Raw genomic sequence first — 22443 nt, forward strand, 5'->3', positions numbered from 1 at the left:
GCGGTGGAGATGTTGGGTGGAATTCCCATGCCCTGTGCAGGAGTCTCCTCTGTGCCAAATTCTCACTTATTCGACTACTTTGGAGCTCTGGGGTTGCAGTTGGCTGTAATAAGAGACGGGCTATTCAGCCATTTGGGGTTCCTCCAATGTGCTAAACGCTGTGCTTGCATTTTTACTATTTTTTCTTGGGTTTGCCACCAGTGCTGTGTACTGTGTCAAGCTGGGGGAAAACTGTTAAAGGAGGATTTTGAAATGATAAACTTAGACAAAGTGTACTTCTGTGCTCACTGTTGGCATGCGTGTCTTTTCCACCCAGGAAATGTTTCCAGACTGCACATTTCTATGTGGAGGACAGCAGCTCACCTCGGGTGGTCCCCAACGAGAGCATCCCTATTATTCCCATCCCAGGTAAGTGAGCCACCCCTGACTCCCAGTGGGTCACTCTCTCTCTCTCTCTCTCTCTCTCTCTCTCTCTCTCTCTCTCTCTCTCTCTCTCTCTCTCTCTCTCTCTTGTTCTCTCTCTCTCGTTCTCGCTCTCATTCTCTACTTTATATGATGCCCATGGCAAAATATAACTTTGATAGCTGTTTGAAGTTTGCCTTGCCCAGTCTAAGATATCCTTCACTAATGTAATAAAATTTTTACCCCTTTGCATGCATATCTACAAAGTAAAATCCTCCTTAAAGAAGCAAATACCTGTGGGTTAGTATAGGACAGTGTCACCAAAGTGGAAAATCATAGCAATTTCAAATCACAATTAGTGAACATGTTTTTCAAAAGTGAGTTTTCCTCCAGGATTCCATACTCTGTCAGTTTTTTGGACCATTGGACACTTTGGTAAGGATTTCCGTGTGAAAGTGTAGTGGCAGCACAAGCCCAGAATGGTGACCGTGTGAGTCAGAATTGGTGGGACACATTGCAGTAATTGCAAGTAAATGCTGCAGACACGTGGAAGCTTGGGAGAGGGCTGGCTGTCATAGGATGTGTGACTGAACGATCTCACCACCATTTGTGTTTATATCCCTTTCCTTTTTGTCAGATATGAACTTTGTACTGCTGAGTTTTGGTGTGTGTGTGTGTGTGTCTGTGTGTGTGTGTGTATGTCTCTGTGTGTGTGTGTGTGTGTGTGTATGTCTCTGTGTGTGTGTGTGTGTGTGTATGTCTGTGTGTGTGTGTGTGTGTGTGTGTGTGTGTTTGTGTCTGTGTCTGTGTGGTAATACATATATTCATATGTCTTATGCATCTGTCCTCCTGACACTTTTTTATATGCAAAAACTGCTTTTAATCGTACTATCCCTTTGTACCTACAGCTCTTCTAGTCGGCTGCATTATCACAGAGCATTTACCAGCTAATCTATTTTACTTATTTGCGGTCATTTTAACTTGAATGGGGAGCTATATAAGGGCAAATAGATGTATTTGGGGGCTCTAATACTGCCTACCACCTAGTAGGCAATTATAAGCTATTAGGTGAATACATGAATGTCAAAAAAACATTTACAAGTTCACAAAAGCCATTATATGAAGCTCAAGGTTACATCTGTTCTCTGGCAAGCAAAAGCGATTTTGTTTGCACAGTTATCACTAGGTATGGTTATGGTTGGGGACTTAGTTGTCCCCTTTGGTGTCAATATATGTTGTCATCAGATGTTGCTAGAATTGGTTATATTCTAGACAGCCTTCACAGAACGGCCTCACTTGTTGCTGCTAGATAGGCACCTAAAGGGCTAAGTGCAGGTGCGGACAGGTTCTGTGACAGCCTGGGTTCCTCCCATTAACTTTTATCCTTGGTAGAGGAACTGCACCTGGTCTGAAGAAGTAGAAGGGAGGAACGAATAGGCTTCCTCACCTTGGATGGTTTGTCTCCTGGCTTTCACAGGAGCATTGTATACCCACTTTCCTCCCATATTACCCTGAGTATGTCACTGCATCATTACTGCCAGCGTTCTACTGTCTCCTCTCCTGCAGTCCAGAGACAGCATTCTCCTGGCTCTGAACGACATCCATAGGCTGAGGCCCACCACATACTACTATACCTTTGACGGTTAGAACTCCCGTTCACTAGACTCCTTTAAAGACACCATCGTAGGACTGTCTTAGCTTATCTTTCAGTGGATTTCTTAGACTAGACGTTGCTTTGGAATGGTTTCTGCCTTCCTGGTGACCTGTTTAGTTACACATTGCATACTCAGCCCCAAGGCGTCACTTTGGATGCATACTTTTCTTTTTGTTGGGATGGTGCATCCTTGCTCTGTATCCCAGGTTGGACCTGCACTCAAAAACCCTCTGATGTAGTCCTGACTGTGATGATTCTAAGTGTGTATCATCCATCAAACTTAGCACTAAAGCATTAATGAAGTCAGCAAGCTATGCTTTCTTTTAGAGTGTATGCAATATGCAAATGATTAAGGAATGGTTTCCTAACCTTTTTTATTCTCACCCTTTGAAGAAAGGAATTTATGGAAAGTTTTAAAGAACTTTTTGTTACCAATTTTAGTAATTCTCATTGAAATGCAGGAACTTGGGGTCTTGGGTGTGTTCTTCTGGTGTGATATAAGAAAAACAGTCTTTTAAACAGTCTTTTAAGAGTGAAGACCTGCCCCCCACCGCCCCCCAGGTTGCTGAAGGCATGTTAGAACTCCAACTATAAGAGCAATTTCCCATGTGAGAGAAGTGCTTTGAGGTTAGCTTCCAGTCACTGTGACAGTGGCATCGGTTCCGTGTGTGGTGTATGGGACCAGCAGTAGGGGCGCCGAGTGTGAAAGCTACAGGAGTATGGGAAGGAGTTGACTCTAAATATTTTTCACTATTGGGTTTTCAAAACCAAATGTTCTGTGGTATAAAGCATGGTTGAATGAGGCAGCCCAGCTGGCAGTCATTGCATATGCCTTGTATCTTGTAAGATAATTTCTGTCTTTCAGACCTATTACATTTTTGAAACAAGATTTACTAGCCTTGAACCTACAGCCTTCCTGCCCTGGCCTTCCAGATTCTGGGGATCTATAGGTCTGAGCCAACACGGCCTGCTAGATCCACATTATTATTAATGTCAATACTTAGTGCACGTTTAAAAGTCTAGTTACTGGATATGGTAGAACATCCCTGGAATCCTAACAATCAAGAAGGCTGAGGCTCATAAGTTCAAGGCCAGCCTGCGCTACACAGCAAGTAAATACCTCCCTAAGCTCTACAGCAAGACTAATGGTGGGCGTGTTGCTCATGGGTAGGATGCTTACCCATATTCCTCAGGATCTATGGTTCAGTCTCAGCACCATAACATGTTGATAATAAAAAAGTAACAAAGTAACCAAACATTTGTAAAGTCTTTATGTTTGTTTGTATGTATGTATGCATCTGTATGGATGTAGGGATGTGTATGTGTGTATGAATATATGTGTATGTGTTTATATATGTGTATGCATGAACGTTTGTGGATATATGTATACACGTAGAGTATGTATATGTGTAGGAATGTATGCATACATGCATATATGTGTACGGATATGTGTGAATGTATGTATACAAGCATATTGTATGTATGTGTATACATGTATATGTGTATGTGTGCATATATGTGTGTATGTGAATGTATGCATATGTGCGTATGAATGTATGTACTGTGTGTATGAATGTATGTATATATGTGAATATGTATGTATATATACATATATGTGTGTGTATATATGTATGTATGTGCATCCATACCTTTATGTATCTGAGATGCCAGGAATCTACTAATGGACTGCACTCCTTGCCAGATGCTATTCTTTTGAAACAAGAAATGGGAATAGATTTTTCATTAATTATGAATTAAGTATTACCAATGTGTATTGGCTCAGAATTGTATTTAGTATAGTATATCATTCTTTTAGACTTCTGTTGAAGATAAACTTCTTAAAATTAGAGGTTAGTTCTTAAAATTAACCTGCTCAAAGGAAACACTGGGAGAAATAGACAGATGTACAACATGTCAAAAACAAATGTCTTTTAAAATGCTTTCTCTGAAAATTAGAAAACTTAACCAAATGTGGGGCTACCAGTAGCCTAGGAATACAGAAATGATTTACATCTTTCCAGCAGTTAAAATACAGCTTAATAATTTGAAGGTCACTGGCTTCAGCTGGGGGCCAGCGTATAAAGGACTTTATGTGTGCTGTATAAAACCCTTGGGATTAAATCAACCTTGTTGGCATATTTTATTTATACAAAGATTATCTCCAAAGCAGATTCATTGGTCTTTTGACTATAAGGAGGCCCTTTCTTCATTGACTTCATTCACCATAAAAGAAAAGATTTCTTTTATGTCAGGAAATGAAATGCTCTCATCTCCAAACACTCCTTACATCCCAAGTTTGATTTAGACAAAAATCTTGTTTATTGTGCTCTAACTTGGGAAGTAAAATCTTGCTATCATCCTTCTCTCACGTGTTTATTTTGTCTCCCTACATTGACAGAGAGAATAATACTAAACCTAGAGCCTGAGATTGGATTCTAGGAGGCGAGAAGGGCAGTGAGCAGGGAGCTGGGCTCTCGGGATTGAGGTGCATCCACTCAGATGTTCCCATCAGTTCCTGTGGTGTCTCAGTGGGGCGACTAGGGCACGTGTGAGCAGCAGCTGTGATGGAGGTGGGATTCTGCGCTAGGAGCTTTGTGTGTTCTCCCTGCCTGTAGGCGGAGTGGGCTGGAGTTTGGGATAAGGTTCAGAAGTCTGCTGAGGGTTGCATGAGCCTTGCACAGGGATGTTTATCTTTTAAACAGAGTGGGTGAACTAAGGGACTTCCGAAATGTTACGCTACTTTTGTACATCCCCATCCACTTCCCAAGTCAGCAAGAGGGATCTCCTCTTAAACAGATCTTTAGCATGGAACTTAGCAGCCAGCACCCTGGCTGGCATCAGCAAGGTGACCCATGACACAGTGTGAGCTTTTCAGGTAGGGAAGCAGGGCATATAGTTTTGATTCTTGGTTGTGGGAAAGATCTGTTCAAATACCAGGTCTGCACTAAGGAGGAACCTGGCTCTGGAAATGACCTCGTCCCAGCAGTGGCTGGTGGACACTGGCCAAGTGCCTTCATTTGTCTGGATCAGTTGATGTCTCCCCTGGATCATATGGTACAAGGAGAGCAAGTGGTGCCTAGTGACAACTCCGTTATTAACTAGTCACCAAATGCCAAGGTCTCTCAAGTCCTAGCCTTTTATTTCTGATAGCACTCAGTGAGCTAGGGGTATTGTCATTACTGCCATTTCCCAGGTGGGGCTGGGGAATCCCAGAGAGACAGTCATTGCAGCAGGCAGCCTGGCTCTGGCTTTTCTCCTCATGGCATTGACTGTGCATGCCTGACCAATAGAAGGTGTTGATTAGATGGGGCTGATAGAAAGGACATAGTTCTCCTGATGGTGGGAAAGATGCTGACGTTGGGGCTAGCCTTTGCTATTGATTTTGAAGTTGTGGCTAGCCTTTGCTATTGAATTTTTTTTTTTTTTCTTTTCTGGTGTCAAACCAAAGATGACAGCAAGAAAGTTAGCTTTTTCTCTTTTGATCAGAGTTTCCTTAGGATTGAGAAAGACAGCAGACCTGGCGTGTATGAAGAAGAGGTCAGAGAAGCCTAAGGTTTTGGCGATTTTCCCCTTCAGATCTGTGAAGTGGACTTGCTTTCTGGTCAGATGGATGGCTCCTCACTCTCAGCACTGGCTTGTGACTCACCAGTATCTGAACCCAGATGCCTTCTTCTGGGCAGAAGTTGCTATCCTCGCTTCACGCTGCAATGCTCTGCTCTTGGCACCTACACGTCGGAGTCAGAGATAAGGAGGGCTCATTGTGGATTAGCGCACATAAAAGGCCTGCCATCATTAGCATGATCTAATTCTCAACACAAAAAAGCTGAACTCTCCGAGCTAAGAATGCATGATCATATTTGATAACAAAGGTTCACACTTCAGATATGTCTTCTCTGTTGATTATATCAAACATTTTGTAATCAAGGGATTTAGTGATAACAAGTGGTCATCTCAATTTTCACCTAACAAAACTTCTATTGCAGAAAATTCTACAAATGAAAATACTAGCACAAAATGATTATTATTTATCAGCTTAACCAAAGTGTTCTATTCTGATGCCACGTTCTTCCCTTAAACTATTCTAACCAAAAGGGCAAATAGAATAGTCATTGGAAGTGGTTGAAGAGAAGGAACAAGACACAGGACAGGAGCCTACCATAGAGGTCCTCTGTAAGACTCCACCCAGCAGAGGATCAAAGCAGATGCTAAGACTCTCAGCCAAACTTTGGGGCAGAGCACAGGGCATCTTATGGAAGATTGGGGGATAGAAGAACCTGGAAGTGATAGACGCTCCACAAAAACAGTGGAGCCAAGAAATCCAAGCTGGGCGGGGAGGGTGCTACAAAGGCTGGTGCACCAACCAAGGACAGTGCATGCTGAGGACCTAGATTCCCCTGTTCAGATGTAGTCGACAGGCAGCACAGTCTCCTTCTGGGTCCCATAATATGGGGAGCAAGGGCTACCTCTGACATGGACTCTAGGGGCTAGTCTTTGATCACTTGCCAGGCCACAGAGGAAGAGGATGCAGGCAATCCAGATGAGACGTGATAGGCTGGGGTCAGATGACAGGGGAAGACGGATGCTCCTTTTTTGAAGACTGGGGCCGGGGAGGAGTAGCGGGACTAGGAGGCAGTGAGGGGGAGGGGGTTACAATCGTATGTAAAAATTTAAAAATTAAAAATTAAAAAAGAATGAAGACTGTATATATAGCAGCCCGAGCTCTGACATCACCAGGCCAAAGCTCAGCTCAGCCATTCTCTATAGATAAGTGGCCTCAAGCGTCCTTATGTGTATCACAAAGACATTTCTGTTGCCTTCACCTAGGTCTTATAGAGAAAAATGCATTCAAAGTGTTGATGTGGGCTTTGTTACACAGTACAGGTTTACTGGTGTCTGTCTTTGAATTATACCAATTCCATCTTTACCGTTTCCCTGTATAGCCTAGCAATTGACTTCTAAACCTGGAGTTTACACTAAATTCAGTTCTAGCCCACCCTTTTTCTTATTGCTTTCCCATAGCCATTTCATCAGTGGTACTCCCCCACATCCAACATTTTGATGGCAATAGTACTTTTATGATGGTTTTGGTGGTACCCAGGAATCCAGAGGCTGTGGATTGGGTATGGCTCCGTTTCCTTGGATAAAAATGCAAGTAGAAGAAATAGTGCATCGTATGTTTCCATGGCAACCATACTGAGTGCTGCTGAAGTTTTACTGCAGTCCACCATGGGGTTAACAGGCAGTTTGATTTCTGGAACTGTGACATTCGCTTGGACATTACAGTTGACTATACTCCAGAAGAAAAGAGTCTACTCTAAATTTGAAAGTGTTTCTTGTAAGGATTTGCTATGGGTTGTGACCTTCAAATGCCGTTGTTTTTACCTTAGCATCTTGATGTTATGCATAAAATATTTGAACATTAAAAACATTTTTTTTTTCATTTTGAGCCAAGCTCCATGTCCTTCATCCCTATGCCATAAGTTTGTGGGGCTTGGAAATTACAGACAGTCATTATGGAATAAAATATTACTGTTACTCAATTATTAATTATGCTACTCCTCCCTTGAGAGCTGTTACATTGTTCAAGTCCAAAGATGTGTTTATCCTTGGACACTTTTTTTTTTTTAGATTTCCCCAACTTTGTGCATATTAATCCTTTTTTATGTTAGTCTGAGGGCACTTCATTGCCATGTGACTGTTGTTATAGAATTCACTTACTTCTAAACATCTTAAGTGATCAGATAATTTTGGAAACTTTTCTTGAATAGCATTCTGCTAAATATTCTGGGCAAACATTTTGGCTCTCAGTAGTTTGCTAATGCTGGTTACATCACGGAAGCTATAGATTTCTTGGGCGTACAGAATGATTGCATATTCATGAACATATTCAATCCCGAAATATTTGTAAATAACTTGGCAATTTTTTTCATAAAGTTTACTATTAAAGTGATTAGGACTTTAATGGTTCACACAGAGAGAATCTGTGCTTACAGAGGACCAGCTATTCCATTTAAATAATGTCTCGGCACTGAGCAACTTAGATTGTCGACACATAAATCACCTTTCTTAAACAAAGTATAAGGGTTGCTATTTTCCACTGAAGAGTGATTCAAGTCTGAAAATGTCAATAGATGCAAAAAGCCACCCTAGAGCTTTGCTCTCTCAAAAGAAAGTAGAGAGAAGGAGTGACACAGTCAATGTTAACTGTCACCAGACGAAGAGAAATCAGATTGTCAGGCCTGGATCTATAAAACTCTTGCCAAAGTAGGACCTCATTTACACATACGGGTCTTCATACCCTTTGCTAAGAAAAGCATCTGCGGCAGTTTAGATGTTTGTGCGTTTGCCAAAGATCTTTCACTCTGAATAAAGTAAATGTCATGTCTGTTGTTTATCTCCAATTCAGCCGAGTATTTTTTAAAGGAAATATTTGTGGGGGAGGGCTGAGGGGGGAGGAGTTCACGTGGCCGTGAGGAGGTGGGTGTGGCCATTTAACAGAAACAGTCAAGGATCAGACTAGATCTGTAAAGGAACCCCAAAACATGCATTAGGTTCCAGCGCTGAAAATATCCTTCCAAAGTGACAGCACAACAGTCAACTTTGGTCTGCAGAGCCTTCCTGAATCTACACCTAGGCTGTCAACACCAAAAGAAAACAGGGGGGGGGGGGAGAATCCAGTTAATTCCATCAAATTGATTATTTGGCACCATATAGACACAGCTGTCTTGAACTAAAATTCTGAGCATTAAAGACAGACGGCTTTGTGCAGCAGGTACAAGGGCATCTATCCGAGTGAAAAGGATTACGTAGACTTCATAGACTGTGAGGAAAACATAGGTGCTGTGCATTCAAGCCCCAGCCATTGAATAATAATTAAAAGTTTAAAAACCCAGGAAGTGGCACTATTTCTTGGCAAGGGAGTAGCCTTGGTAAAACGAAACTTTTAGCTAAGAGTATGGCATTCCTTTAACTGTGTAAATTGTCTTCAGAATACGAGCAGAGAGGGATGTGTATGTTTTTAAAATCCCTATTTAGCCTGGCTTGCAAGCAGTAAAGAGTCCTAACAAAATCTTTATGTAAATGAAGTCTAAGCCCTTTCTTCAGAAACTTACTTCAGTTGATACAATTTTATCATTTTGGGCCAATATTTATCTTGAGGAGGACTTGCTTTCTCTGTTTTATGAATGTATTCTGTGTGACCCTGAATATTATTTTATTCCTCCAGATGACATGGAAGCCATCCCTGTCAAACAGTTTGGTAAACACATCGGTGAACTGTATTCTAATGACCAGCACGGGTTCTCTGAAGATTTTGAGGTATGTTTCAAAACCGAAAACTTATTTCCATAAAGGGTATTTTTAAGCTCCTAAGAATTTTTGAAAGCGTGAGCTGTGTTTAGTCTAAGCCTATGAGAAGAATAACTGGTGATGTCCTTCTCTTTGCACTGATGTTTTCATAAACGTTTTCTCACTAAGATACAGAGAGAGGGGGTCCATCACACTTGTCCTGCATGTACACAGCTTGTGAAGACCAGCCACAGTGGCTAAAGAGAGGACAGCTAGTGAGGGTGGGGTCTCTGGTTTTTAGTTGTAAGTATAAGCAGGAGCACAGTCACACCACTGAGCTCCCTGATTCCATGTCGTTTCTGGGACGCACATGGTACAGTAGAGACAGGAGGTTTGGCATCAGAAGGCAGTGCTGGCTCTGCCAGAAGTGAGCTTCATAAGTCCTTGGGCCAACCGCTTCCTCTCTGATCTCCAGTTTCCTTATCCCTTAAAAAAAAAAAAAAAGGGTGCTAATGTTACTGCATTATAAAGTTAGACTAAACAAATAGTCATCTATGAAAGTGCCGGGTTAATCATTAACCGGATGTTGTTGTTTCGACCGGTCTTAATCTCGGAGGGAAGATGTGGGTTAACACAGCCTTCTGATTTTAAGAGCTGGTGTGTAGGAAACAAGGTAGAGAAGTGGCGCCTCCCGCTTTGCCAGCTCTGGGTCCTGTGCCAGTTCAGCAGTGACAGGGCGTCAATGAGGAGCTATTAAACAGACTGCCCTTTTCTTCACTGAGGCGCATCCCTGGCAGCAGGGACTGTGTGGAGCAGGGCACGCTTTCATGGCAGCTCAGCTGTCTTCTAGCTGTAGGGGTGAGTGGGTTTCTCTTTCTGTTTTCTACTGTGTAATGGAAAGGATGGGACAGGCCCTTTGTTGCCTACCTCTTCTCACACAATTGGTTAGGGGGCTCAAATAAAGGAATGGGAAGTACACACTTGGGGACCATGAAGGACTCACACAGCTATGAGGTGCAATTATCTTGCATGAACAATGAGAAAAAATGAGACCAGAACCCCGTCTCTATGCAAATTTGGAATCCCCAATGGCGATCACAAAGGCCATTATATTGACATCTCAAGTTAAATTAAGTCTTTCCCTGGGCTTTTGTCATTGTTGTTAGTTTTGTGTTGTTTTTGTTTTGTTTTATTCTTTGCTTTGGTTTGGGTTTAGTACAGGTAGTACAGAGAAAGAACTTAAGTTTTGTGGAATGAACAAAAGTCTGTCAAGCATTTAATGCTGCTGCTGTATGCTGGCCCCAAAAGGTGCCTATTCTATGACAAAGAACATGAAATAAGTCAAACATTTTGTATTCATGAGGACAGCAAATGTGTGTGGTGTTAAAGTGATTTAGTTCAGTTGACTGTTGGCTGGATGACTGAGCACGAATATTGAGGCATTTAACAATGTCGAAGGTATTCAGGACAAACATTTATCCTCTAGAGGACAGAATTTGATCAGGATGATCAAATGCAACTCTGGTTTCTCAATTATGTATGATTTGAGACCCCAGTGCTATTCATCACAGCTGGTTTTGACACCATTTAATTATTCAAAATAATCAGCTACACCTCTGTATACTTGATCTGACTTAAAGATGGGCTTTGCTATATCAAAATCATGCCCGTGAACAAATCCTGTGCATTTATTTGTGCCCCACTTCTATCTTAAAAATATTAATACTGTGGGTTACCAGTCTAAACACCTAGCATCAGTACCAGGAGCTGGAAGCTAATGGGAGTGTGATGGCGGCCAAGCAGAAGTGACCACTGTGCTTCTATTCCCTCTTCTCTCTCCTCCTGGGGAAACTAAAAGCTGAAGCTACTTTAAATCAAAAGAATTCTTCTGGACAAAAAAAAAAAAAAAGTACAGCAGTGACATAGAGGGGGAGAATGAGACAGAATAGAAACTCACTAAAATACTGTGACTTTTAAATTTTAGCAAAACTTTGAAGTATTTTTGAGCAAAAGCATCATCCCATTTTGGTACCCTTGATAGAAGGGAAGAAAGCTAGTAACAAGCCATGTGAGAAAGAAAGGCTGTGTTATAAACAGAGGTAGTAGCTAGCCATGTGAGGAAGGGTAAGAAAGGAGATTTTATACAATAGGAAGAATAATTAAATGATTAAAATAAACCCCTTCTTTGTGTCAGAGAGCGGTCCGCTCGCCCTCAGCCGTCCATCCACTTGTGTGGAGCAGCCATGGCTAGCCCTTACTCAGCACACCCTATTCCTTCACTCCTCTCTTTGATCTCATTTCTGACTGGCCTCACTTTAAAGTTGAGGAAACTTTATCCATAAGAAAAAATAAGATATTAGGTGGCGACATTCTGAAATGGCAGCAGCAGGGGTTGAGACCAGTATTGTCGAACCAGCCATGTGGTTCACCCTGATACCCTCTAGACAAATATAAGTGGCATTCTGTAATGAGTGCAAATCAAGAAAAATAAACAAGCTTGTCCTTGACTGTTATGTATCTGTGCCTTGGCAAAAAGTAAAAAAAAGGAGATGTTTAGAGACCCTCTCCTACATGTATTAGGTGAGAGATACATGGTCTTTCTGTTAATGTAGCCCTTTTAGCCACAAATGTGGCTTACTCAAAACTTACGCAACATTTGAACAGAAGCCTAGAATTCATCAAATCATGAATCTTTGAGAGAAAGCCACTCATGTTCATAGTTAGTAAGATGAGGAAAAATAAATGAGTACAAAGATGAATTAGATTCCTTGCCCTAAAGAGTTCCGTCTGGTGAGCTGGGTGCAGTAGCACACACCTTTAATCCTAGCACTTGGGAGGCAGAGGCAGGTGGATCGCTGTGAGTTTGAGGCCAGCCTGGTCTACAAAGTGAGTCCAGGACAGCCAAGGCTAACACAGAGAGACCTTGTCTTGAAAAAACAAAAACAAAAACAAAAAAAGAGTTCTGTCTGGTGGTGCTGGAAGGACACCACAGAGCGATTTTTTAAAAATGTGATAAAAACAAAATTGATGCTCCAACACAGTGTGAGGTTCTAAAGATGTGGAGGGAGCGGCCCTGGGAGTTTTAACTGGGATTTTTAGTGTTAGGTCTCCTTGCCCCATCTTGTTTTTTAATCTTGGGATAAAAAAAAAAAAAAAAATGGAGTGAGTAACTGTCATATTTTAAGAATGTTGTTGCTTGGGTGATGGGACAGGAACAGCCTGCTTGAGTAATTTTGAGTCTTTGTCTAGAGGTGATGCTAAAACCCAGGGTTTTGTCTTTGTCAGATAAATTGTGAACAGGCTGCAAAGCTGGTGACATTATACCTCTCAAAGACTCTGCAGCCTGTGGAACTCACATTGGTTCCTGTTTTAGGCTAGTGTTTCCTGCTTCCGTTCTCCTGACTACCTGAACTGACTTGTTCACTGGGCTTTCTGGGCAGCGGCTTCCTGGCTTGATTCTGCTTTTTAAATATTAGAAAGCTCTTTGCCTGCACCCACAACCATAACACAGAAGGCTTCCTAAAGTACAGTCCTGGCACAGTAAGAAGGCTACAGTGGTCTACGAACCAATACACGGGGGCTGGAGGAACCTGAACTTTAAAGGCTGGGTACAAGGATGAGGCCAGGGGTCCATGGCCCTTGACACAATCCTTTAGATCATGGCCCCTACTCCAATTAACTACGGAGCTAAATGTGGGCTGGTTGTTCATCTTAAGTCAAGAGCACGGAGCTCTGTCCACCTGAGCCCAGGCGCTGAGGGACTAGTGGCTCCATTGTTTTGTGTCGTGAATGGAGACCTCAGTGACTGCTGCTCATGAGGAACAGGAAAGTCCCTAAAAGAAGCACAGAGACTAATAAAGAATGGCAGAAGTGGCAGACGGTGCATTTGGTTTTGAACGGTAAAGAAACATGTTTTTGCTTATTTGGTTGGTTTGCTTTGCTTTGTTTTGGTTTCTCGAGACAGGCTTTCTCTGTGTAGCCATGATTGTCCTGGAATGGTCTATAAACCAGGCTGGCCTTGAACTCAGAGATCCACCTACCTCTGCCTCCCTGGTGCAGGGATTAAAGGCATGTGCTGCCACCACCACCTGGCTAAGAAACAAGTTTAAATCCTTATTATCAAGAAAAATACCTGTTTAGGATCTCATTTAGAACCCCAGCTGAACTCCATTCACTATGTATACTCTAATGTATAATACATATTGACTCTTTTATAAATGCTCACATACATTAGAAAAAGAAAAATACCTTTTTTTAATAAAGAGGTTTGGCCAATTTCATTAAGTTTATGAACTTGTGCCTGGGAAAGGATTCTGTGATATAGGCCCACTACAGGATGCTAGGGAAGGGCAGCCACTGGGAGCCAGGACCATGGGTTCAGATTGTGGGAGTGGAGACAAAAAGGCTTAGGACTGGAAAACATGCCACCTTCCTAAAGCACACAGATTTAAGGCTGTCTGAGATGAGGTCGGGAGCTGATAGGAGATAAGACTTGGAAAGGTCAGCAGAGGAATTTAGAATCCCTCTCAAGTGTCCTGCATAATGGAATGAACCCTGCACAGCACAGTGTTGAAAGAAAGTCAGATGTAGTGGCCAAATACAAGATGGTGGGAGTCGGGAGGCACAGCATGGCAGACCTCTGTTGAGGGCCAGCACTCTGTTGGACATTGTAACACCTTGGGACTAGTCATGACCTAATAATGCATTCGATTGTCTGTAGAATAGTCCCCTTCACATGCTAGGCCCAAACGATCTTCCCCCAGGGTAATCTAAAAGATGTGTAGACAGGGTTCATTTGAAAGGTGCCACAGAAAGATGGGCTTCAGGCCATCCCATGCTGTCCATGGCTTCTCCCTCAAGCACTCCAGGCAAGAGGAGAATCAGCCCATTCCATCTCCCAAGAATTCTAGCAATAGCAAATGATAGTATTTTTTGTGTTTCATTCTTAACTTTTTTTTTTCCTTTAAGCCTCTTGTTTTCTTTTGGCCCTCACCTATGGTGTGTGTCTGTCAAAATTCAGAATATCCACCTTTAGAATTCTAGATGTATTATATAGACAATAAAATACCAACAAGCTGAGTCTCAGACTTCTCATCCTAAAGCTATACCAGCAGCCACTGCGGTCACTTGAAAAGGTTTTAGCACTTCTTAAAATCACATTAACTTCGAAATGTCAGTTCTGGTGTAAAAGCCACTCCAGGATGAAATGATATTATCGGCATCGGAATGAGCCAAGCCACACTGCAAGGACTCACAGGTGACATTATTACCTGCAAGACAAAAATCCTTAGCCAAACCCATGTCTTCTAGCATTGCTTACAACAACAATTCTTTGTTTTATGTCATACACTTAATTGGAAACATGAAATAGAGGCAACACCTCAGACCAGAGCTTTTAGGTAACAAAAGGATTTGATTGGTTGCCTTGAATGACTGCTTCACACAAGCAGCCCTGGTCAGTTGCCTTCTACTGTAGCAGAGGCGCAGCCTCGGTCCATGGCTAGTTAGATCCATGTAATGGGAGAGAGAAAAATCAATAGACAAAATGAACCACAAGCTAAAGAACCCAAGGCTAAAATCTCTCAGTATGAAATATCTGACCATCTCAGCCTTAAAGGGTACCTGCCAAAAAGGATGGCTTTCACCCAGTAGCAACGGGGTGTTGACTTGTCTCTGGGATTGTGTACAGAGTGAATTGATGCTACTTGGGGTGCAAATCCATTTGTGAAATGTTTTTACCTTAAACTGGCCTCATGCTTTTAAGTCAGTTCAAAAAAGCAGGTCCCAGTATCCCAAGTATAATCATCATTGCTATGTTCTAGGCAATGTCAAGACAGCAGACTCGTGGTCTTGTACCCATGCCTTTTTTTTTTTTTCCTTTTTAGAGAATAGAACCAAAGTAGCCTTGCAGCCCACTAAACTACTGTTTACAAAACTGAGCCACAAACTAGAAAAGATTAGAATATATCACACTTAGCATGGATAGGAAACAGCTGAGAATCACCATCAAACACTTTCTCCCAAAGAGAGGGATCAGATTGATGCCCATGGGGTCTTTCCTTCAGGGAAAGCTGGGCAGACCAAAGTTATGAAAAATTGAACATAAGCTTCAATAATATGTCTCCTTTGAACAGATCACATCCTTCATTTTTACACCTTGTTATTTTACTGCGCTGTTGCTCTTTGTAGAGAAGGGGTGCCTCACTAGGAAGTACCTTGTGGTGTCTATAAGACAATCAGTCCCTCATGTTCATTCTCCTGTTAACATTCATGGAGGCTATGGAGCTGCTTTGTGGAACAGAATCCTCTGCCATGTGTAAAACATCCCCCTGATAAGCCTGTGACTTTGTTCCTGCTCTCAGGAGCAGCTACGCACTTCTAATGATTTCCTTTATTAGTTAGATCACTATTTCTTTGTGTTTGATGCATTCAGAGTGCAATAATTTAGCTTTTTCAGGAATTTGGCTTCTTAGTCATATTTGGCTAATAGATGAGGTTTATATCCAGGGCTGAAGTAGTGGAGCCGGGTTGCTCCTGACACTGCTATTTTCTTTTTTTTAATTACTTTATTCACTTTCCATCCCAATCCCACCCACCTCCCTCATGCCTGCTCCCCTATTCCTCAGAAAAGGGGAGCCCCCTCACTCTTCCCAGCTCATCAAGTCACATCAGGACTGAGTTCGTGCTCTTCGCCTGTGGCCTGGTGTGGCAGTCTGGTCGTGGGGGGTGGGGGGGGAGTGATTGAAAAGCAGGCAACAGAGTCCATGTCAAAGGCAGCCCCCATCCCTTTGCTAGAGGACCCACATGAAGCGTGAGCTGCCCATTGCTACATCTATGTAGAGGACCTAGGTCCAGTCCGTGCATGGTCCTTGATTGACACCGCTGTTTTCTAATGAAAGTTCAGTTGAATAAAAGCAGAGTCCATAAACAGTTAATCAAGGCCAACTATATCTGAGCCAGTCAAGATAATTAGTCGGGCTAAACACGACTGCCATTTCAAACAGACTTTTTAGCGTGTGGGGATCTGACTGAAATGAGGCCATGCAGCCTACAAGCACATTGCAAATCCTGGTGTATTGTCCTTCTTGGAAATTCCCGTGCATCCTGTAAGACTCAAGTGAATTGCCATGTCCTATTTTAAGCCTCCCTCAGTTCCTCTATTTTTATTCCCATTTTTTTTTTCAGGGCTTTTCACTGTTGATCACATTTGGCTAACAGTCTTTATAGACTGTGGTTTATTTTAAAAGAGATTCTTTTGTATCTCAGCACTCCAAAAGAGATATTGTTTTGGACCTCCCCACTACCAGGTCAAAACTTGGAATAAAGTAGATGAGTGATGAATTCATAAAGGAGGTAGCCACACCTAGGTCACATTATTCAGATGCCTGTTACCATTACAGCAATACTCAGATATGATTGAGTTTGGGGAAATGGTGGCACTGACGGTGACTGAGCAGACACTCTGCCCCTGGTCTTAAAGCTGTGTGTGTGTGTGTGTGTGTGTGTCTGTGTGTATCTCTGTGTATATGTGTATCTGTGTGTATGTGTATCTGTGTGTCTGTGTGTATCTGTGTGTGTCTGTGTGTATCTCTGTGTATATGTGTATCTGTGTGTATGTGTATCTGTGTGTATGTGTATCTCTGTGTGTATGTGTATCTGTGTGTACAGAGAAGGGGAGGAGTCATACCATGCAAGATGACATCAGAGTATGAGAACTGCCACATTAGGTACTGTCATCATAATACCATAAAGTGTACTTAGACAGACCTAGACAGTCCCAGCCAGTCACTCATTGTGACCTCGTGATATAGTCAAGGTGCACAGAAAGCGTGAGTATATGAAGCTGTTTCCAGTATAAAAGGACATGCTGCTTTACAGTATTGCTTAATGAATCACAGGTAAACTTTGTCCTCTGTGTAATGTACTGCACTTTATATAATTGGTAGCATTGCAGGTCTGTTTATTTCGTCACATTTCAACAGATGAATTAATGTATGTGCCATGGCAATGAGACTTGTGCAGCTCCAGTGGTCTTAGAGGACTACTATCCTGCACGTAGACTATGCTGATGGAATGCTGCACCCTGCATGGTGATGGTTCCTTTTAATCTCCAGTGTGTCTGCAACCTTGTTTCTCCTCATTAGGAAGTCCAGCGCTGTACAGCTGATATGAGCATCACGGCAGAACATTCCAATCATCCAGATAACAAGCACAAAAACAGATACATCAACATTTTAGCATGTGAGTAATAAGCTTTAAAGTATCTTCTACTGTGAGGAAATTAAATCTTCATGCTGCATTAAAAAAAAAAAAAAAGCCAAACAGTCAGAACCAGAGTACCAGGAAAGGCCGGTTTGTGAAGTGTGGGGGCATCTTCTGCCTGTGTGGTCTTTCATTGGGCTGTCAGATCTCAGAGAGCTTAATAAATGACTACAGAAACTGTTCTAGGCTTCTGTATTAGCCAAAGTAGGAATGTAGCATGGCTATCCTGACATTGTTTTTATCCAGGGAGAGACAAGTCTTTTTAATACAAACTTGGAGAACCGAATCAAATAAGCCCAGCTTCCAAACAGTTACAACAGCATGGTATATGCTTTGAGAGATAGAGGGACAGATTTCGTGGTTAAGACATATACAATAGGGACCACATTAAACAGAAGAGTGTATACAAGGACTTTAAATTAAACCACTGAAAATTCAAACACTGCTATAAAGATTTTTTTTTTAAAATAAACTGTTAACGCGATAAACTACATGCCACTTAGAGTGCACACTTCAGCAGATATATTCAGAGATGTTGTCATCACCACAGTCTAATTTTCAAATCTTTTGAGCGACCCAACAAGTAATCCCATGGCTGTTCCCCACCACCCACACTCTTGAATTTAGCTGCTGCTTTCTACCTCTCAGAGTTTGCATGTTCTGGGCAGACCCTGTGGATGGGATCAGACATAGGAAGCCTGTGAGTGTGGCTTTTCCCACTTAGCATCTTTTCAGCGGTCCTCCGTGTTGCCCTGTGTAACCGTCCTCCACTCCCTTTAGTGCTCCATTGCACAGAAATGCCGTGCTTTGCTTATCCATCCATCACCCGATGGCTGTTCAGCTGTTAGCCAGCTTGGGGCTGTTATGAGTAGCTCTTCTAGAAATGTTCACAGACAGCGCTTGATGTCCACCTGTTCCCTCCTTTCTTGGGTGCATACGTAGGGTGGAGTTGCTGTCTTATGAATGAGCCTGTGTTTAACCTTGAGGAGAGTAGACAGGCGTTTCTCAAAGTGGCCGTGCCAAGCTCTGCTCTCACCATCAGTATAGGAGAGGTCCAGGGGTTCCACATTTCCACAGACATATCCTATTTTGGTTTTTCTTAGTGATGGTATGAAGTAGGGTCCACCAAGGCACATCCCCCTGCCAATGACGTTAATGATCAGAAGGGCTCAGGGCTTTTTTACATGTTCATTGGCCATCTGTGTTATCTCCTTTGGAAAAGTCTGCTCTCGCCTTTTACCCTTCCACTTTTTCTTAGATGGGTTTTCACTCTTTACTGTTGAGCTTTATGTATTATGGGGTTCCCTACATTCAGCCCATTCTTTGTACTACCTTTTGGCATCCATTTCTTTTCTCTTTTTCATCGCATCCGTTTTATATTTGAAGACTCTGGGTTTGATAACAAGCTTTTGAGACTGGCAAGGCTTATGAAGGCACGAAGTATAGGAACCTCATTAGCATGGAAGCACCTATGTCTCACAAGAACTCTTGGAATCACTCAGTGTTAATTCTCTCTTATTCCCACCCCCCAGGACCCAAGGAGGAGTGTCAGTTTCTTGCACGTTTTAAAATTAATTTATTCACTTTACATTCCAATTGTAGCCCCCTCCCTCTCTTCCCAGTTTTATTCTCCCTCCCTCCCTCTTCCCTGTGTTCCCTTTCCCCTACCCCTCAGAAAAAAAGGATTCCCCCGCCCCTCCACCTACCTATCCCAACATGTCAAGTTGCCCTCTTATCACACTGGCCTGGCAAGGGAGCCCTGCCAGAAGGAAGGGATCAAAACACATTCAAGAAAGTCCATGTCAAGGACAGCTCCTGTTTCTTCCCTTTACTAAGGGACCCACATGAAGGCCAAGCTACCCATCGGGTACATATGTGTAGGGGGCTTAGGTCTAGCCCATACATAGTCCTTGGTTGGTGGCATCCATTTTCTTAATGAAACCCTCTGAGTGTCCAACTTTACCTGTTTTGTTTTTTGTTTTTTTGTTTTTTGTTTTTTGTTTTTTTTGCTAGCGTTTTTAGGGTCACATCTAAGAAAGGAAGTCCATGCTAAGTTTGCTCGTGTGTTTCTGTCTTTAAAGTATTGTGGTTTTAGCACTCCTGTGTAGGTCTTTAGTCCATTTTGATTGCACACGTATATGTATTCTGAGGTAGGCGTTATTCTTCATTCTGTTGCATGTGGATATCTACTTACGATGGCTTAAGATCTGAAGATTTCTCCCTATTGCATTGGCTTAGCACTCTTATTGACAGTCATTTTACTGTAAGGTAATGAGATGCTCCTGGATTCTATTTCTGGTGATGTCTGTGTTAGTTCTATTGCCAGCACTGCACTGCCGTAATTACTGGCAGCTTCATGGCAAAGTTTGAAATTGAAAACTGAGATTCTCCTGTTCATGCTGTTTTATCCCTTTGCATTTTTATATGAGCTTCAGCCCCAACTAGATGCTTACTACATAATATGGAGCCAGGATTCCGACAAAGAATGTACTGAATGTGAGATTAATTTCCAGAACTATTGCCATTTTACTATTGTGTTTGGGGCTATGAAGGTGGGTGGCTTTCCACTTGGCTCTTATTTCTTTCAACCGTGGTTTGCACTTGCATTGCATAAGCTTTTGCTTCCTTTGTGAGATATATTCCTGGTTTATTGTTTGTTTATTTGTTGAGACTTGTTTATATGAGTGTGGGTGGTTGGCCTACGTGGATGTCTGTGCACCATATGCATTCAGTGCCCACAGAGCCCAGAAGAGGGCATCAGATTCTCTTGGAACTGAAGTCCCACACAATTGTTAGCCACCCTTGTAGGTACTTGGAATGGAACCCCAGTCCTCTGCAGGAGCAGAAAGGGCTCTCAACCACTTAGCCATCTCTCTACCCACACTCATTTTATTCATTTTGATGATTGTTGCAAATGAAAGTGTTCAGTGGAAGGAAGTGCACGTGAGTTTTATATATATCTGCTATCTCACGCAGCCCTACTAGACCCATCCACTCTAAAAGATGAAGTGCAGGTGAGTTTTATATATATCAGCTATCTCACGCAGCCCTACTAGACCCATCCACTCTAAAAGATGACCCCTGAGAACTCTTTTTGCTTCTCTATAGTGGATCATATCATATATGAATAGAGATTATTTCATTTGTCCTAATTTTGTTTAAAAGAATGGCAGGTTGGTTTTTAGTAGTCTATTGATTTCATTTATATAAATGAGTAAAGAAGAGGTGAAAAAGGTGCAAGAAATGTCTTTTCCTTCCCTTCTAGTCTTTAGGTGAATCAACTTTACCAGTATTTGTTGCTTGACCCAAATAAGAGTCATCGTTACATTTAAGAAGAGATAGATTTTTACCATGTGAGTCAGGCAAGGGCACACATATGTTATTCTCTCCACATAGCAACCAGAAAATACATGCAAAATGTGGCAAAAAAAAAAAATCAATGCAGCATTTGTATTATTCATACAGGTATCCTGTTGTTTGTTTGTTGAGCCAGGGTCCCTCTGTGTAGTCCTATCTGGCTTAGAACTTACTATGTAGACCAGCCTGGTCTCTAACTCTTAAAGATCCACCTGCTCCTGCCTCCTTGAGTCTAGGATATAATTGTGCCACCATGCCCAGCTAGAAGTTATTTTGCTGAAAGCACATAATGTCTGCTTCACAGGTTCAAAGAGTTGGGTTTTTGTAGGCACTCATATTCTGAGTACATTGCCTATCACGTCCATCTACCCCTTTGTTCATGACTTTATATAGCAAGGGACACCAAAGAATTGTCAGAGAAACCAGTAAGATCAGATCTTGAATGTGCCAGAATCATGATACAGAAAAAGTGCTGATTCCTTTCCATTCTTTGGTTCTGGGACGGTGGCTGGAATCCATCCTTACAGAGCAATGAAACACCCCACAGACATCATGGATGTCATAGGAATTTACCTTGTAAAAACATTATTTAAACTTCTTTTTCATGCACTATATTTTGATCATATTATTTCCCCTCCCCTAACCCTTGCCAACATCCTTATCCACCCAACCTCACACATTCTTAATCATGTTTGTCCTATCTCTCTCCCCCCCACCACCCTTTCTCTCTCTCTCATGCACACACTATCTCACTACTTGCTATCTCGCTCTCAGTTTATAGAACTAGGAAGATAACGAAGAAATGGATAATCAAAAGCCTTTGAGTTTGGTTTTGAAATAGAAAATGAAATTCTGGAGAATTGCAAAATTTCTAGCAGTCTTAGAAGAACTAGTAAAAGCCATGATTTGTACTCCTTGGGCCCTCTCTGGGGTAGCAACAGCCATGTAGCGTTGGGATGGCTTTGAAGCTGTACTTGGTAGCAGCTTGCCTCAGCACTTGGGCACCTTGAGTTATAAGAATGCCGCCAGTTGTTGCTGTTTTAATTATACATTTTTTTTTTTGTCTTTAATTCTCTGTAGATGATCACAGTAGGGTGAAGTTAAGACCTTTACCAGGAAAAGACTCTAAGCACAGCGACTACATTAACGCAAACTATGTCGATGTAAGTCTGAAATGTTCCTAAACTTGTTTTGGAAAATGGAAGTCTGAGACAGAGGTGGTTGGGTATATTTTAGCACCACACAGAAATGTCAGTGAGAACACAGCCCATTCAGTGTGGAAGGCACTTGAATTATTAACTGTGATACCACTTTCATCTCCCTTTGTGCTGTGTCATCTGTGAAGGGGTACAACAAAGCAAAAGCCTACATCGCCACCCAGGGACCTTTGAAGTCGACATTTGAGGATTTCTGGAGGATGATTTGGGAACAGAATACAGGAATCATCGTCATGATTACAAACCTTGTGGAGAAGGGAAGGG

At 42.1% G+C, this 22443-nt stretch overlaps 1 protein-coding gene across 3 annotated transcripts in view; it reads left to right on the forward strand.

Moving 5' to 3' along the window:
* Ptprg (protein tyrosine phosphatase receptor type G) overlaps positions 1 to 22443 on the forward strand; it is a 684777-nt gene that overhangs the window by 640016 nt on the left and 22318 nt on the right. For all 3 annotated transcript variants that reach the window (XM_051139706.1, XM_051139702.1, XM_051139700.1), the window contains 5 exons: positions 317 to 408; positions 9282 to 9373; positions 17488 to 17584; positions 22043 to 22125; positions 22308 to 22442. In XM_051139706.1, the coding sequence (XP_050995663.1) occupies positions 317 to 408; positions 9282 to 9373; positions 17488 to 17584; positions 22043 to 22125; positions 22308 to 22442 (499 nt within the window). The remainder of the gene's footprint in view (positions 1 to 316; positions 409 to 9281; positions 9374 to 17487; positions 17585 to 22042; positions 22126 to 22307; position 22443) is intronic.

The sequence above is a fragment of the Acomys russatus genome, chromosome 3 (assembly GCF_903995435.1).
Source record: "Acomys russatus chromosome 3, mAcoRus1.1, whole genome shotgun sequence".
Lineage (NCBI taxonomy): Eukaryota > Metazoa > Chordata > Mammalia > Rodentia > Muridae > Acomys > Acomys russatus.